Source organism: Strix uralensis, chromosome 7 (genome assembly GCF_047716275.1).
Source record: "Strix uralensis isolate ZFMK-TIS-50842 chromosome 7, bStrUra1, whole genome shotgun sequence".
Taxonomy (NCBI): domain Eukaryota; kingdom Metazoa; phylum Chordata; class Aves; order Strigiformes; family Strigidae; genus Strix; species Strix uralensis.
In genome coordinates this window covers 36,482,726-36,501,703 of record NC_133978.1, presented here as the reverse complement: position 1 = coordinate 36,501,703, position 18,978 = coordinate 36,482,726, and the positions used below count along the sequence as shown (strand labels likewise).

The window sequence follows — 18,978 nt, the reverse complement described above, 5'->3', positions numbered from 1 at the left end:
TTAAACTCTTAGCTCAGCTATGGTTTGTATCTAGACATGAAACTAAAAGAATAAAGTTAAAATACAGCCAGCACTGCCACAGGATACCTGGACACTCAGGTCTTCTCCAATTCACACTAAGTGTGATACAAATTATGCTTCTACTGAAAGGCCTTGTATCTCTTCAAGACAAAAACATGCAGAATATTTGGCTGTTACATATACAAGAGTTCTCCAGTGCACGTAAAACCTGTAACATAACATACTAATAATCAGAACAGGTAACACTCTCCACCCTTTACCTTTAAGGCTGCTGTGCCAGCATACTGCCGGCTTATGGCATCTCCATTGTTCGCCCATATTATCTGGTAGATTCTATTGCATTTTACTGGCAAGGGCTGTTCTGGTGGCATCACACCCAGTTTTTTGAGCTGGAATTTGACATACACATTAATATAAGGTTCAAGGTAACAGTTCTCGATATCAGAGCTTGATAAAGAAAATGGGAACACTTGCCAAGCATTTAAGTTTTGTATGATCTGAAAAAGGAACCCATTCTGCTAATTTGTCAGATTAAATTAATTGTTAGCAATGAATCACTAATTCATTGTTAAACATCATATCACTGGACACAGCAGTAATATATTAATTATGGATGTTGGAGTCAATGTTCCAAAAAATTAGCTGAAGGAAAACAAGTTACTCTAGATTACTCAAGATATACGAAATGTTTCTATTTTCTATAGAGAACTATCAAAGGAACAAACATCACATATCTTTAACACTGATAAACAACTTAATGTCTTCTATTGCAAAGGCATTCATGACCTCAAAGGTCTGAAAATAAAGAAATGGAATCTCTTTCCAGTTACAAGATAAAGCACACCAGATTCTTAATCTTTTGCTTCTAGACACTAAAGCAAATGTTAGTAACGGCTCCATCTTCAAACTTACACCTCCCTCAAAATAAAACCTTAGAACAACTGCATAGGTTGTGTTTATTACTAATGCTTGTGCATTTGGACAGTTACTGTTTAACACTGATACTGAAAGTAAGATATCTTACTCTCCCAAATAACCAGTACTTAAGTTTTCCCAAAATAAGTCTCGGGAATACAAACTTTAGTCTTTCTTTACACACACTAAACTGGTAAAGCAGCACATATATAACCACAGCATAGTCACTAAACGTTAGGGCAACTGCAGGGATAACTTGGACTAAATCATAGGCAAACCTCAATTTACAACCAATAAAAAATGCTCAAGCACTCTTTACAAGTTTGATGAAAATTGATACATGTCTGCTCATTGACTTTGAAAGCCCCATCAAGTTTCCAGCTGGGAGAAAACAAGTCCTATGGTTCCAGGGAAGTGCAAAGGTAAAGTACGTGTAACTCTTAGTCTTTCACTTCATATCAGTCACCTTCCAATGCTTAGGGCATTTCTCAGTTATTAATTGATTCCAAAAGTACTTCAGCTATAATACAAGAATGATGTAGCACATCACAAGCTACCACTACAGCAATGATTACTGAAGTCCTCTTCACAACAATCTATATAACTAGATTTTGAAAGATTGCCTTTGAACTCTGAGTTAACATATGTAGAAATCCTGTTCTGAAATAGTTACTGTGGGATTGCTGGTCCCACCCCTTGTCCCCAATACTCCTTCTGTGTCAGGAGTTCATAAAAGCAGATGACAAACAGGAACTGCCAGATACAACAGTTAGAGCCACTCATTCTTCTTCCTGATGAAAGACCCACTTCATCCTCCGTCCTTCAGTCTAAGCATAGTCAGGTTTGTTCATTTAGAGCCCGGCTGTAACTGAGGCTTCAAAGTTTCAGTTACAGTACTATTAAGCCTTCACGAGGGAAGACAATTGTCACTGAGCTTCTGTGTCAAAAAGCAAATGGAGGGCAGGGCAAAGAGGAGGAAGACTAGAGTAAGGACTCAGTCTGCTTGGAAATGCCTTCCCTATACAGGTAGAACTACTCCAGAGCATAGTAGTCAGCCATCTGAGATATTTACACCGTGAATTAATTATTCCTCTACACACAGAAGAGACAACTAATCTCCCTACCTGCTGCAGTATTTCACTTCAAAGGGGCTAAAATAGCATCCAACTTCTAGTTAGATTTTAGTCCTTTAACATCTCATCTGGGGGAGGGGGATGTTTTTAAACTTTGTATTACTGCATAACTTAAATTGACTAGATCAAAACAAGAGAACCCTCTCCAAGATGTGGACAGTCATTTCCTCTCTGAAGAGGACACTAGGCATCACTGTTTTAGCGTGATTTCAAGTTATTTTAGTTGTACATATTACTTTCAGCTTCATAGCTCTCCAAGTAGTTTGCAAAGATCCTTTTCAGTAGAGGTTAGTTTAGCATTTTTCAAACACACAAATTTGCCCATGAATACAATTAAGTTCTGAGGTACTGAGTACTTGAAAAAGTACAGTGGTTATACATGCCTGCTGTTCCATGACCACTCTTGCAATAGCAGCCTGCACAACATTGGTACGATCCAGACAGTCCATGCAGTTAACTCGAAAAATTCCTTCCTGTTTACAAATCACACCAGCTTGATCAACCCTTTCAACAAAGATAGAGCAAAAGCATACTGAGACACTTAAAATCCAGAGTAATTTATCAGCTTCTATGAACAGTAGAAAGTTTTACACATGGAATACTATTTATAGTTGCACTCATCACCCCAGTCACATCCCACTCAGAATTAAATACTCTTGTTCCCACCTATCCTCCTTCTTAGTCTAGGCTAGATATCCAACATTCATCCTATTGGGGCCATAAACTTGATATGTAATCAGATGTTGAATTCAATTCATGCATATATAATACAAGCCTTCAAGAGAGAAGGCATTTAATTTCAAAAACAGGAGCCAACAATAACGACAGCAACATCTCACTCACAAAATACATTGAACAATATACAGGAATTGATTGAAGACTGCAGCCACACTCATTACCGAAATGCATGAACTTTAATCAGTACAAACTAAAGGGCAAACATGCCCACTGCTTTCAATAGTAAGGTTGGCATTTAGGGTTTGTGGGTCAAATGTGAAGTGTTTCACATTAAATATAAGAAACCCTAAAAGTGTTAAATGCAGTAAGCCTCAGGCAGAAAACAGCACCTGAGAATTTTTGCTGTTACGTGTGTAGGACACCAATACTTCAGAACACAGACTCTGACACACAAGCTGAGCTAGGAATATATAGTATAGCAGTTATGCCAAAAATCAAAGCTGCTGAATATATGGGGGTTTTTTTCCTACAAATATTTCACATTAGTCTAAAAACAGTTAAGTACCTACCAGCACCACTTCATGTCAAGAATAATATCATGAATGGCATCAGTCAGCGTTTGAACGTTTTCAAACTTCATTCCTCGGCTAAAACACAGAATTTCACAGAAGTCAGTTTGACCTAGAGTAGTGATTTTTCTTTACTTAATTATTTTATTTGTAATGTTAACAAAGCTAATGTTTCGGTTAAGTGGGAGAGACATTCTCTCCTGCAATAAACTTTAAATAGCAGCCAATATTCAGAACTATTTTAAAGTACAGTTCAATATCTAAATCCAAGGCAAGAGATTCAGATCTTTAAATTCTCAAGAACTTGCATTCTTGAGTGCTGCTTCCATAAGGAAGAGCAAGTGTGCAAGCTATTCAGGCATGTGCAACACACTGTTCTTATTTTAGGCAGTGTCTCAACAAAATTAACCACTACAAATTTGAAACTGGTATGGCCTGCCCTGCTTTACCAGTGATTAGACAGAAAAAACACCCACAGACACATCATCCCCTCCTACCCCCACGCCACCAGGTTGTTTGCAGTATCATTCTCTATTCACTCATGCTCACAGTGCAAAAATAAAGAGTCCTGGTCACTACATCAGTTCTTAGGAGAAAAGCAAACAAACAAAAATAAAAGCTCATTTAAACAAAACCTTATAAAATCAATTCAGGACGTCAACAGTCCTATTAGAAGTCTCAAAGGCCATTACTACTTTGAGGGGTTTTTCCCCTCCTTTTCCCTCCCCCTCTCAGACAATATCTGCTAATGACATTCAGTCAGTAATGCCTACCCAGGCCAGATGCAATCCCTAGATTAAGTTAGGAAATGAAGATTAAAACAGTTTTTAGAACCCATATTCATACACAAATGCAGTCTGCTTGAAGGAAGCATGAGAAATACATGCCTGTGTGACAGATCACATGCTTGGGCACGTGAACACTGCACTAGACCATGCCAACAGAGCAGAGTCATGAAAACTGCAGCTATTTATAAAGGTCCTGAAAGAACCCGTCGTATGCTTATAGAAACAAGCAAGAGAAACAGAAGGATGGCTTGTAGTAAAGAATTAAGAGCAGAATGCTGCAGTTTGAAAAGCAGGTCAGCCACAGTGTTATATTCATAGCATGTTTAAGGAAACTCTTGCTTCAAACACATAACAGCTTCTAAGCTTTGCCTAATAAAAACTGCATATTTAACAGGTCAGAGATACAAGATCAACAAACAGCAGTGCTTGGTTACCCAAACTTGAACTTTTACAGTGCTTTAGTTTACAAAATGTATCCTTCCTATTTAAAAGAAAAGTGTTTCATGCAGAAATAGAAATAATAATAGCTTTTCTCCTCCCTTCCACTCTTCTTTCATGATCGTAAAAAAAGATGCAAAGTGACATTTTTAAAAGGTTTCTTACCAGTGCTCATGGAAGTCAAATGAAACATAAGTCAGATTTGCATTATTGTACAGAAGAACTTGTTTAAGGTAAGCATCTCCAATAATCTTCTCTCTGCCTGTCTGATCCACCAAATTAATAATAACCTGTTCAAAAATATAATAATTTAACACTTGTCATCTGCTACACAACTTGCTTAGATACATACAATGGAATAAAAAATAGCTCAAGAGTTAAAAGATTCGTAGGCAATATTGAAGTTACAATTTTTGCTATATTATACCCAAGATCAAACGAACTCCAACAGTTACCTGCCTACCTGAATTTTAATACAAAGAAGCTATGAATTCACAGGACAAGTACACAAAAGTGGGGCTTCCACAGGCTTCTAAAACCACAACCCATATCACCAACACGAACAACAAACTAAAAACATTAGCTTTCAACACCTGTACTTTCATAAGATGATTATTTTATCATGTAGCACTCACCTGCTTTTTGTAATTTTTCAGCTGTTCTTCAAAATGTGCACGAAAACAGGACACCGTTTCATTTTCACCTACAAGGCAGAGCAGCATTAGACAGAAACAGTCTGTTCAGCAACAAGCCCCATTTGAAGTATTAAATCATGCCCAAATCTATACTTTAAAAAAACCAAGACAGCTTCATTTAAGTACTTGGACACACAACGTAACACACTGTACAGAATTACTTTTAATTGTCTTTCAATTTGCTCAACTTCAACATTGTTCTACTACTATAGTGTACAGGAAACACCATTCTTAAATTTTGCTTTATTTTGCTTTTAGTGCAGAGCAGATTGGACAAAATTTTAATATTTAATAACCCTGTTTAATCCCTTTGCATACACACCACACACTCACATGAACACCTCCCAGATGAGGAGTGCTTATATTTGTTTTGCATCTTTTGAAAAAGCAAACTGAAGTATAAGAAAGGTTTGCAAATTGCAAAGGGGGCAGGACAAGGGATAATAGTGAAAGTGTTATCCAGTTCTAGAGAACAAAACTACTTGTAACTAAAACCCAAAATGCTATCCAACTGATTCAAGGCACCACTGATGCCTCAATGCCCCAATTCCTATCTGTAAATCTATCAAATTAAGTGTAATTCCTCAATGTTTTTGAAACTAATCCTATTAGGAAAACAAACAAACAAACAAAGAGATGAACAAAAAAATTGTTCAGCTCTATAAACAGGTGTCACAGCACAAGCTTTCAGTTGGAACTAATCAAGTGTTGCTTCCAAATATTGGGGGGGAGGTTCGGAGTTGTTTGATTTTCCTCACTTTATGAATTTATTTAAATTCCCATTTCCAAGGTGTGGCAACAAGTCATTGCTCTCCAGTAATCTCCAGATTGTCTGGTATAAAAATCACAAGAAATCCTGATCTGTTGATGCATTTTCCTTAAGTTTGCAATGATAACAACTGCCTGTTGACTTAAGATTATGTGCTTTGCCCAAGTTCCTAAGCAAGCTCAAAGGCCCTTTTTACTAGGTCTTACTGAAGACACAGGGGAAAACAGTCCTTTAACTTTCCAACATCACAGTCCCCTCTGAAAGAGCAGATTTATTTTTTTATTTTCAGTCCTAAAAATAGTCTTCAATGGCAGAAGACCAGACCTGCTAATGCTAGAGGAGAATATGAAGTCAACACACAAGTTAGACTTGGAGGAGTACATACTTGTGATCTAGGATGCCAGTCAACCCAATTCAGTGGCAGTCTGATTATACAGGATCGTGAACATACTAGTTTCCTTCCAAGAAAAGTTTCTCCTTTACAGTTCTAAACCTAGAGAAGATTCTGTTGACCTCTATCTTTTAAGAAAGTTCGGGCTATGAATATCTAGTTTGTACAAACATCCACATTTCCCAGTCTCGTCAATATTCTTACATGTCTCAGTTTTTGCATTATCTTTGAATGGAAAAGGAAGCAATTTAGATATGACAAAGTCCACTAGATAGCATGTAATTTCAGAGAAGACAGAAGAACACTACAAAACTGGTGTTATGTGAAATGTCTGTTTTCCCACATTGAAATAGCAGTTCTTAATGCAGAAGGAACCTCAGCATAAGTTAAGAATATCTTTGTCCACTAAGTTAAGAATCAATGTCTAAGGAGGTTCTCAAAAGAAGTCAAATTGTCTCCCTTCCCAACCCAGAAAACACTGCAACGAGTAAGATTAAACATAAAACGGGTACTTCATTAAATATTGAAATTCAAGACAATGGATAAGAAGTCAGAGCTCTGCATAGTTGCAGTTAGACTAGGAGTTACTGTTATTCCTAGCTTCTAGAAAGTGCCACTGAAAGACTAGTGGTAAAGCAACATTCCAATGAACCTACTTCTAAGGGAACTCTGATCTTTAGGTATTCCACTCAAATACTTACTCTTGTCCAGTCGGGGCCGCGGGTTATATCTATATCCAACTTGGCTCCAGAAAACAGGCACAGAGCCTCTCGTTTGTATAAATGAAAGAGTATGATTATGAACATGAATCAGTTGCTCCGTCTCAACATAATTTGCCACATTTCCATTTTTATCAACACCTCTTCGCTTATACCGCATTCCTAGGAGGAATGAGAATGATCAATTCATACTTAAGTAATAGTCTTAAACATTAATAACTTGTGTTACTGTTGTCAAAAACAGTAAAAAACAACAGTTCTAGACAAAATCCATGATCAATGGTAAAAGTCACTCCTATCCTAGTCTAATCCCCAAAAGTTATGTTAATTATATGGATAAAGTTTATTTACTGATATACTACAAGCAGCGGAAAGTAAGTTGATGCGGCAAGGCAGTCTACTGGCAGTATAAAGTCACAGATATATTTATTCCACACTAAAGGATAAATTACTTCCTGTTTTGTCAAGTTTTGCAGAAAGTTTTACTTTAGTGCTCAGTATTCTCCATGAACCTAAGGCCACTTTTACTGATAGATGCTCCACTTCTCGCAATAAGAGATCCCACAAACAGCCCAAGAAGATCTGCATGTTCCACAACACAGAAGACATCCTGCCCTCATTTTAACCTGTGTAACTAATTCTGCACATTAAGAACTGATACTGCTCTTCTGACTACGTGGTTTTTGCCTAGCCATCTCTGATCTGATCATTAAACAGAACAGATAAGTGTTTGCATGTGGAGGTTTGCATATCCCTTCCTCAAAGTAAAGTACATCACCATTTCAGAAAGGATGCAGGTGGTAGCAAGGGATGGAGAAAGTAAGTAAAGAGAGTTGAAGCAAGATTCAAGGCCATGGTTTATAGCACAAAAATTCAGTTCCACAGAATCAAAACAACTCTGTTCCAAGTCCTGAAGTAGCACTAGACCAAACTTTTGAACTGAACCACAACAGCACTAGGTAAGGAGCTAAGGACTATGGGAGAGAAGGGAAGAGGTTAGAAATAGGGAAGCAAAAGGAATATAAAATACCTATCATAGGGACCTTTATAGGGTCACAAAATGTCAGAGCAGTATTACGACCTTTAAGCAAACATGGGCTTTTAGACCAAAGATTCAGACACCCTTTACTTATGTCCTGCCACCAATAATGGCCCTTACACCAAAACCCGAACTAAACCATTGCCCAGGAAACTTCAGCTCTCTTTTAACATCTCAACTTTTGCAGACACTAGGCTCTTACTCTCTTAAGCTTAAGAGCAGCTGTCTTTATCTCATGATACCTTTCCTTAAGGTCTTGGGCATGTTGATAATTTAGTGCAGTGGGTTTGAGGTTTTTTTTGGTTTGGTTTTTTTTTTAGTCACAGACAAGCTGCCTGACAAATAAAGAATCAGTGTATTTAACATAGAAGTATCTTAGGCTTTCAAATCAGTGTTTCCTCTGGGTTTTTTTTTTAGGGGTGGGTTTTTTAACTACAATATTTCAGAAATGAAAACACTTTAAACTCTTGGCTAAAATTATGTATTACAGAACGAATTAAACAATCCTATAATTATTCTTCAAAACATCAATTTACTGAAAATTTTATTTTTATGTCAAGGGGGAAAGTTCTACACAGTTTATGCTCTGGACGAGCAATCAGATGAGCATAGTGTCATTAATAGTAAGAGGAAAGCAATAAGAAATTTTCCCTCTGCAATTCAGTTTCTGTATCTGTAAAACAATTTAGTATAAATAAGGCATACTGCAAATTAGGTACTACCCCGAAGCCCTCAAGTATTTACTCTGAGTTGTTCTGACAAATAATTCTCCTGGGAACTGAATTAAATGCATTGAAGTGAGCTGTGGTACAAAGGCCAGTCCCATATTAAGGTAAGGAAAAAAAACCCTGGGGAGCGTGGTTTTTTGACATGTTAAAAACCTGACTATGTAGGAAAGGAGTTGGACACAGTAGAGAATATCTTAAAAATCTTAAAATGCTTAGAGTTGAACAGGATCTACTAAAGTGTAAAGGGTTCAATCTTTCTTTCTGTGTCCTAAGGAAAGGGAATCATCTTTTTTTGCCTTGCTACTATTAGCATAAGTCAAATAAGGTGCAAGACTAAAGTATGGTTCTTATTTCACACCTTGGACCTACATAAACATCTCTTGCAATGCAGGCACGCACACACACGCCTTTTCAAGTCTCTATTCAGCTGCTGTCAAAGCCCTCAAAGAAAAACCTGTGAAAACTTAGCTGTCACCCAGGCCTACTGAAATACATCAGGACAGAACTGTACACAAGGTCCTAATCAACATATTCTTTGCAAAGATGGAACTTTGTCTCAGAACTGTGTCCTCCAAAGATGCATTCAGTGCTCAAGAGACTAGCAAAGTTCACGTGGTAACCACTCTAAGCAACAGCTGTGTAGTGCTGTATGCACCATAGCCTTTTCTTTTCCTCCTATAAGCAGGAAAGGCTGTAGCACTTTGACAAAAGCTATCTGCTGAACAACACAGCACTCAAGTTTTATCTTCTTCATCCCTCTCCAGTGTTCAGGAACAATCCCGATACCTTGAACTATGTTTGCCTACCAGCTCTGTGCCGACTCCGGCGTGAAATAAGTGCCACCAGAAATGTTGGATGAATGTCATCTACACAAGTTGATTCCTGAGGAGGAGTTTCAGGACTGCTCTTATCATCATCAGAAGATTCACTATAGTTTACTACAAGTTCTTCAATTTGCACAAATCCTTGTATGATGGGTATAATCCAGAAGTCCACTTCAGCATTCTGAAGGTTACAAAAAACATTTACATTCTGTTGGTTCTATATTACCTACAGTTATTTCTGCCATTTCTCATGTTTATAAACAGTTGCTTCACATGCTTTTCATGTTTTAAGAAGTTTTTGCCATATCCTTGTCTTATTTCTGTAAGAGGTACCAGCAGTTTTCCTCCATTAGTTGTAGGGCTTTTAAATCAGTAGGAAGAAAGAGAAAGCAATTTAAGAGTCTTCTGTGGAGATTAAGAAAGCTGAATCAAGGCAAGGCAAAAAGCCTTCCTTACTCCCAGCTATCTAGGGACAGAAGAAAACCCTGCAATATTTAAAAACTTCTTGTCCAGTTTCCCCAAAGGGAGTTTTCAATACAATGTTACACCTGATGTTTAAGCACATTAAAAGCTTGAAGTAGTAACTTCTCACGTCAAAGACAAGGATAGTCAGTTCAGGTACAGCAGGAAGTATAAGTAATTTATTACCTAGTTTCTGCTTTAAGGTAGTTTCTACAACACCTATGTGGACATATAGTATATTACATTTATATAGGTCAATAGATAAAAATTTAAAATTGTAATGTTGTTAGCCTGTTTTCAGCAAAACATATTAACATAAGCTTTGTATGGGCCAACTTAGTACCCAAGCCAACTGGTTCAGGGCTCTGCACGTTAGTGCTTTGTCACCCTAAAACCTCAATTTCTTAAACAGAGTTGAGACTCTAATTCCCTACTAATTCAAGGTTATCCATTTGCATCTTATAACACGAAAAATACACCTAAACTCCTGCATTATACACAACTTTTCAGGGCATCTAGGTTTACCCTGCTCTGACTCCATAACCATTAGAGTATGTAAAATTATTAATGAGAGATGCAGAGCACAAGGTAAGGATGTGTGCTGTCATCTTTAAAAAAAAACATCTAAGACTTGGTCTAAGCTGGCATGTATTAGTTAGTAACTCAGTCCTTTATCATCAAGGTCAATTTAAAATGAAGTGAGATCATCTTTTGAAGATAAAGAGTGGTTGTTCTATGTTTATGTGCTCATTAGCCAGGAAAATACTTTATCTACTCTTAACAGCTGTTCAGAATAACTTGTTCTACACTATCGTCACACTGACCAGCTACTCTGTTCAAGGAGAAAAAACAGTATTCTCCACTTAGGAAGACAAAATGTTGTCTCAAAAAAACCTTGCAATTCAGAGTTTCTTTTTCTGGCTCCTCCTCCTTATCAAGTTCAGCTCTGTCCAGGGATTTTCTATTTCACAGATTAATACATCTTAAGTTTACCTTCAGAAATCAGCACAAACATATCACACAAGTTATTCTGCATTGTTTTATTATAATAAAATTTTAAATTCCATTGATGTTCATTCATTAGCAATGACGACAGGCTAACTAGAAGGCCACTGGAAAGCTGGCTGATAGAAGAAGGTAATGTCAGCTGCTCAGCTTCAGAAGGCACAGCCCTGATCCTGACCATCTGCCAAGCAGGTTTTTAAGTAAACTTCTGTGAGGCCTTAAGTAAACATTTCAACTAAAACTAAAGAATGGTTCTCATAATACACATCACTAGAAATGAGACTCACATCAATGCTGATGAGATCTTCAATCATGTGCTTGTTCCAAAAGAATCTGTCATCAACCTGTTTAAAAGAAAAAGGGCAGCTTTTGCAATATTTTAATTAAGGTTTGGCAATATCTTTGGTAAAGACACCAATGTTATTCACCACAACTGTACATACATACATAGTGTTCACTGCTTTTGAATATAACAGCTCACTTTAAGACATGCTGCTGGAGACTTTTGTTTCATTTCCTTGCACTAAAGCTGGTTACAGGGCAAGATCTTCAGTTGCTGTAGATTATACCAGCAAAGAATGTGACCAGTCAAGTCTGGATCACATACGTTATTGAACGGCATGTTTACCAAAAGGAAAAAAAAAAAAAACTTACTTTTCGCCACAGTGGTAAGTTAATTTTCTCACACGCACTCTGCCTCTGCACAGAATTTGTTAGGTCATAGGTCAAGCTGTAGTAAAAGGAGTCTGAATCCATGAACATTTTGAACAACTCTTCCAATAATCTCTTCTCCAGCCTCTCTTTCTCTTTGCTTTCTTTAATCTGAAAGAAAAGTAACAGCTTTCTTACGTCTTTCTCTTTGATTGAAAAAGACATCAGCCATATTTGCTAAATACCATTTCTAACCTTGTAGGACAAACATTTTCCCATTGAGAAGCAGGATCTCAAAATTCCTAGCAGAGATAAAGACAAGGGACAGCATCTTCAGAAATACCATGGTATTACTTTTAGTAGTAAGGGCATTCAAAGCAGCTAGGCTCTGAAACTTCTGGAGCTTCCATTTAAGTGGTATGTTTCAATCTCAAGAGTTTAAGAAATATTGCATCTACCTGTTCTAATTTTAAATATTGTTTGGACTTTCTAACCCAAGCCATTACTGTGTTAAAAGCATTTCGATAAGATTGTATGGTGCTCTCTCAGGAACTGTGCACTAAATTTTGTCTCCAATTCTATGTTATGAGATGCTTATGCAGAGCAATTTGTAGAAGTTTAGAATCCCATTAGAAGCTAATCCTGGTACAAAGGCACTCTATTAGTAATTCTACCAAAATTACATAATAACAAAATGAAAAATCATAGAAGAGCCACAGTTAAATAATCAAAAATTAAACTGAACTTCAAGACAGTAGGTGCACATTCTGCAGTTTTTCACTAGTTCTCTTTTTAGGTCTTAGTACTCCATTTGATGATCCACCACAACCTTTGAATTATCAACTACATATTTTGAAAAAAAATCAAGAAAACAGTAGAAAGCTTTACCTTCTTTTTATTTGGAGCAGACACATTTGATTTAATTTGAGTAAGAGTCTTCAGCAGGAATTTTGTGTCATCTGGGGACTGTGTAATCTTCTCTGGCTTGTTTATCCCAAAATGGTGCTTTTTACAAAGCTAAATAATAATATTGAATTAAAGCCAATACTTAAATACTCTTTAAAAAGTTCAGGGAAATTTAAATTGAAGTCTACAAAAGCAAGACTGCAATGTCCACAAACCTAGGGAAGACACTCTAATACAGGGAAAACATGCAAGTTTCCATCTATAGCATAATTCTCTTTTTTTTATAAAAGGCATTTTCTCCTATGATTGTGAGAATGCCTGCCTCAATTTGACATGACTTGACTATCCAGACCCACCTCAACTTCCCACACAAATTACAGTATAAATCAGTATTACTCACTTATATTGTTTTTCCTTTATCCATTCTCTTTTGAAAAACATTCTGCAACATTTAAAGGAAGGGTTTCCCTTGAAGCCAAGTTGTAGAATTAAGATTCCAAAACAGGATGGAAGCAAAAGCATCCATTAACAAAAAATATACTCTCTTCTGATTCAGAGGGTAAAGAAATGACAGCTTCTTCCCCAAAAACCACAGATGAGATATTCAGGGATAACCTCAGGAGTAAGAAATTTGAAGTATTTGAGAGAAGGAATTGCAAATCTGAGTTCTTGTACCAGTTTCTCAGCACAGAAGCACCAAGCTGATGTGGTATGTTCTTGTCTACATGACTAAGAACAGGAAGGTATTAAATCTAGATTAAGGCATATTCTTCTATCCCAGACCTTGGGAGGTTCTAATGTCCAGACTCTGAAGCAGTGCTTCAGCAGCTTTTCATGCTCCCAGAGTTCCACCAAAGCTTTGGAGATTCCATGTTACTCTCTCCCTCTTCAGGGAAGGGTTCTCATGCTGTCAGACAGACACCATAGAGACTATCGCAAGTCATCCTGTCCCTCCATCATCATCCCCTCCACCACACACATTCAAAAATGAAACACAAAGCCTTGAGACAGAATTGTTCTCCCAACATTCTACTAACCACCATGTAGATCATCTTCGAGTACTGGGATTTATTGAAGGTCTTACCATCCTAGTCATTAAGAGGTAATCAGGAAAGCTTTTTTTCTAAAAAAGTAAAAAAAGCAAGGTTCCTGTCCTAGTTTACAGCTTTGTCCCTTTAGATGATTCCAGTGGATTCAGTTCTGTTCTCAAATAATCTGTTGCTCAATTACACTAATAAAATTTTGTTCTTGTGTGTCATTTTCAAGGGCCTTTATAAAATTTGAGTATAATTTTATTCTATTTTCCCTCCCTAGCAGAAATTGCTATTTCTATTTAAAAAAATAAAAATTTTATCAAAACCCAGCATTTAAAAAGCATGAAATGTTCAATATGTCTGCATATACCAGGAAAAAAGAGATAAGAGGCATGTCTTTAACTATTATATTTCACATTTACATTTCACTGAAGCAGGAGGGGGAAGTCAGAATTCATTGAAGATAGTCATACCTCTAATTCTAGATCCTGAGGCTCTGTTTCAGAAAGTGGAATCACTGCAATCTTTGTTATTTTGCAAACCTCATGGTCTCCTGGAAGTTTGCCAATCAATGCTTTCTGACGAATTAAAAGTAGCCACCATGGTAAATCTGGAAAAAGATTAGTAGAGGCTTTGATTTGTCTGTCAGGCATTTACTTTGATTAGTCTGCCAGAAGCTTCTCCCCAATGTAAAACCCCTGCCAGGAACCATCTGACTAGGAGACTCCAGTGAATGATGACTCACTATTGCTATATTTTGTTATTATGCACTGCAATAAAAAAACCCACTCTAAAAACCAATACTTATTCCCTCTCTAATATAATAAGGAGATTAACTATTTCATAGACTTACCCATTAGAGGTAAAGTTACTACTGCTTCACCTATAGCATTAGGCAGTCTCTAGGATGATGCACTTACCCACCCATGTCACTAACAGCAGTACAATTTGAAAAGAATAGCTGGAGCTCAGACAGCAAGCTAAAATTTTCCCTTTGTACCTTCTGTTGTGTATAAAATGGCAAACAAGACAGACACAGGTAATATCTGACTACAAGATTCATGAGTTAAGAAATCTGGTGAGCAAACATGGACTGCATCATAAAGCAGCTCACATATGCTTAAAGCTTCACAACATCATTTCTGAAGTACATGCATCTAAGTGGCATAGAAATTAATGAGCCAAAGATTAATTAAGATATTGGTAACAGGTGCATTCCATACACATATTCAATCTACAATTATAGTTCCAACATTTTAAAGAGACAGGGAAACAGAAGAACAACATTCCCACTGACTGCTGAATAGTGCCTAGACATTAGCTTCTAGATTTTAATCCCTTGGTTAGATCACTGGCATGCTAATAGTATGTTGGGCTTTTGAGTCAAATGTGAGAGTTCTGTTAAGAGAGATGAAAAAGGTACAGAAAGTCTTAGAGACACACATACACACTCACTATTTCTCCCAGCTGAGAAACAACCACCTGAGTTTAAGTGAAGAGGTCATATACAGACATTAAATGCCTGCTATGGTAGACTTAAATATGCTTCCACATTTGTGACAGTAGATCGTATTCAAAGGCATAACACATGACACAATATATAGGCTCTGAAAAATCTGTTTAGAGGCTTTACAGAAAATAGTCTGTTTTCCTTGCTCAGTAAATTCTAAACAGTATTTTATCCTCTGAGTGCTTAAGAAAAACCCAGGATAACATGTTTAAAGTCACAGGACACCCAGAATTGTTCTCTTTCCCAAGTTTTCTAATATACTCTCAGCATAGAATTAAAGCTCTATCAAAATTGTGAGCATCTTCCCAGTAACTGCAATTAAAAAAAAAAAATCTTGAACACTTTAGCCCAAATCTAACACGACATGTATAAGCATCAGTTTCTTCTGTCTAAAGAAAAGGAATAATCATTGTAAATAGACTGCTGTGTGTTATGACACTCCACTCCTTATGCTGATTATATATTACTATCTTTAGAAAAGAGATGTGGTTATGTTGGGTGGGTACTAAGAAGCCTTTAAAAATTAGACCCTTATAATTACAAATGTGCTGTGAGAACCAGCAGCCGCCCCCCAAAAGGGAGTAGGGGAAGGGGAATGAAGACGTACACCACTTATTTAATGTATGTGATGTTCTAAAGGGAGTCCTGCACTACTTCCTGAACACGGCATCAGAATCATAATCTCTACAGGATCAGAGACGAGTCAGGTTGGCAGGGATTTCAGGATGTCACCCTGCTCAAGCAGGGTCAGCTCTGAGGTTGGACCAGGTTACTCAATGCTGTGACATAAGCACAGTCTCCTAAAAACCCGTCAAAGGATAACAAATAAGGACAAGAGAGTCACAGCAAGTGCCAGCAAGACAGTTATCCTCACTGACAGCAGGTGCTGGAACAGCTTCTCTGTACAGGTACAGGCAACACTACTTGGAGAACACCTGTCCTTGCCTCCAGCATTCCACCTAGCAACCATGGAGATAAGGTGGAAATAAGAAAAGGGAAGCTGAGGAAAACAGGACAGATTCTATGCAACAGTGAAAAAACCAATGAATAGGTAAGAAAATCCTTTTAAAAAGGGGAAATTGAAATGCTGCCAAAACCGCCAGCAACAGATGATGATGTCTACTGCTTTATTTAAAAAAATGGTCTACCATTTTTTATATTGCTTTCCAGTAGGCAAAAACACAGTCTCTAGAAACTCAGGGTAATCCAAGCCGAACAGAAGGGTAATACAATAGGGCATCCAGATAGATATTCCTGGTGGACAGTCCTATAATCTCATCTATTCCCACCTAGAGAAGGTTAACCACACAACTTAATCCTATGAGGAGACCACCAGAGTATGTCAATAAACAAAACAGATACTCTTAAGAAAGGGTACCATCTAGAGTTCCAGGGAAATAATGAACATGATTCCACTGGAAAAAAGTATAATGTAAAGGCATTTCTAAGCAGATACACCTTAGTGAAAACCAGAAAAGAAAAAAAGTCTCTGGGTACACTTTGGTTTACTTCGTATTAACAAACCCTGGTAGCAGTAAACAAGAACTTAAGAGCTCAATACAGCCAATTGAGTTCTGTATCCTTTTACCATTTTTAAAAATGCACTCAAAAGTCATCTTGGTGTACATTTCAAAACTATCTGTATTATAGCCAGAGCCACAGAACATTGAAAGAAAACAGGAATTCCCCAGCAGATAAAAAGAAAACAGTCAGGAAGTAATTATGCAGATAAAGTATGCCCTACAGTAAAAGTTTCAACAATAACCATAGCATCATATTATGGTTGCCAGCAATATCTAAATAACTGAATCCCCAAATAGAGTAGTTGTTTCTGCAGATAAAAGTAGTCCCATAGAATAGCTTTAAAAAAAAAAAATCATTGTCTACTCGACATGGGAGGTATGGTATGTACAGAAGAACACTGCAGCTACATGTCATTGCAGAAGAGTACATGTTTTAAATCATCTCAAGATCTGATGTTCATTTCTAGTGTTTTTATGAACTATGGCAGAGCAGATGGCAACAATTAATTTGAAGTACTATATCTAAAGCTATTACTTCCAATTCCTCACTAAAACAGGAATTTAGCTCCTCTTTCACTTCAACAGTCAGCACACCACTGCTATTTTCTCTAACGCTTCCCAAACAATCTAGCATTTTCTTTCCCTGGATACATTTGCTGTAACTTTTCTTAAACTGTGCTTAACTTTAAATCCTGCTTTTTGCAAGTATTTTGATTTTAGCCAAGAAATTCCATGCTACCATTTTAAGTTATTCAGGTAACAAAAAATAAGAAAAATTAGTTGCATGCAAAAAGAATGTTTTAAGTTGTTGATTGGATGAAGTTAGAAGTGGCAGTAGTTACGTCTCACTGAAGATATTTCAGATGCTGAACCACTCATTGTTTGTACCAAGATTCAGAGGCATGCTAACAAAAAGCAGCCTTCCTTTCCTGGGGATAGGAAAGGAAGAACTCCACTTCCCTTCTGTCTACTGAGTCTATGGAACCTTGCCAGCAGCATTTAATTTGGATTTAAATTAAAAAATTAAAAAGCATCTTGATGTTTAAGAAAATTCAGTATTGGGGAAGAACCAAATGATACTTCAAGCAGACTTTCATCTCCAATGTGAGTGTACAGTTATGTCCAGATGTACAACTGACCGTCTCATGGCAAAAAGTCTCTTTAAAGAATTAAAAAACAAACCATGTAATATTGGCTAGCTCGCTTCTACAAGACTGCTTCCCTGCCACAGAAGCTTTCCTACAAATTCTCCTGTAGTAGGTCAGCAATAAAATCTGCAGGATCAAGAGTAAGTGAAATTCCATCCCTAGTTACAGCAATTTGGCAAGAGTATTTCAATGCTAAATTAAGGACAGCCCAATACTGACTACAGGGACATTTCAAGGTCATTTTAGGACTACTCCGGCATTTCTGCATTAAGCAAATCTTTCAAAAACATGTAAGGATCTATGCCCAAGATATTAAAGTGCATATACGCTTAGTGACAGCTTTAGAGTACACAGGTAGCAACTTCAATAGTTAAACAGGTATTTAAATTTTCCAGTACCAGTCAGTGTGTGCTAAGCATTTTTAAAACACACCAGTACTTCTTTCCAACAACAGCTAATGACAAGGTTCTAAGCAGGACAAGGCCATACAGGACTCTAGTTAGCCAAAAGAGCTTCAAATTAAGTTGTCTGATCCTTACAGTGTGGGGTCAGCGGAGAAAAAAATCAGAGCAACAAGTCCTCCTGTTACAGATCAGCTCTGGGAAAAAAGCATTTCGCCCAGTTTCCACAGCACAGTACTCAGTAAGTCTGGAGATACTAGTCCAGCAATGTTAAATATTTATACAACTTCTGCTGATAAAAGTTTCCAGGTGACAAAGATTGATACAAGAATAAGTAACAAAGACAGGTTACTGTTACAGAGTGCTAGATGATTCAGCTAGAAGATTACATAAAACTACACTTGAATATGATCAATTGAGAGTTCATTGACAATAATAGGCTTCAAGACACCTATGTAATAAAGACATCTCAGCCAGCCCTCTCGTTTCAACTGCAGCCCCACACGGAACACTCAGCAGCAACTGCCAGCAGATTCAAGGGAGAACAGTTCTCAGCAGAAGAATAAGGATAAATAGCTAGAGATTGTATCTTTCTTCAGACATTTTAAGGTAGAAAAATAAGTGTCTGTTT

At 37.2% G+C, this 18,978-nt stretch overlaps 1 protein-coding gene across 4 annotated transcripts in view; it reads right to left on the bottom strand.

Moving 5' to 3' along the window:
• INPP5F (inositol polyphosphate-5-phosphatase F) overlaps window positions 1-18,978 on the bottom strand; it is a 45,257-nt gene that overhangs the window by 9,519 nt on the left and 16,760 nt on the right. For 3 of the 4 annotated variants that reach the window (XM_074875416.1, XM_074875417.1, XM_074875414.1), the window contains exons 3-13: window positions 14,239-14,375; window positions 12,714-12,842; window positions 11,829-11,996; window positions 11,462-11,518; window positions 9,690-9,888; window positions 7,099-7,278; window positions 5,178-5,245; window positions 4,708-4,832; window positions 3,317-3,394; window positions 2,453-2,573; window positions 282-410 (exon numbers count right to left, since the gene is read on the bottom strand). In XM_074875416.1, the coding sequence (XP_074731517.1) occupies window positions 282-410; window positions 2,453-2,573; window positions 3,317-3,394; window positions 4,708-4,832; window positions 5,178-5,245; window positions 7,099-7,278; window positions 9,690-9,888; window positions 11,462-11,518; window positions 11,829-11,996; window positions 12,714-12,842; window positions 14,239-14,375 (1,391 nt within the window). Of the gene's footprint in view, window positions 1-281; window positions 411-2,452; window positions 2,574-3,316; window positions 3,395-4,707; window positions 4,833-5,177; window positions 5,246-7,098; window positions 7,279-9,689; window positions 9,889-11,461; window positions 11,519-11,828; window positions 11,997-12,713; window positions 12,843-13,131; window positions 13,351-14,238; window positions 14,376-18,978 lie in introns of those variants that run through there. The other variant, XM_074875418.1, reaches the window with a different exon arrangement.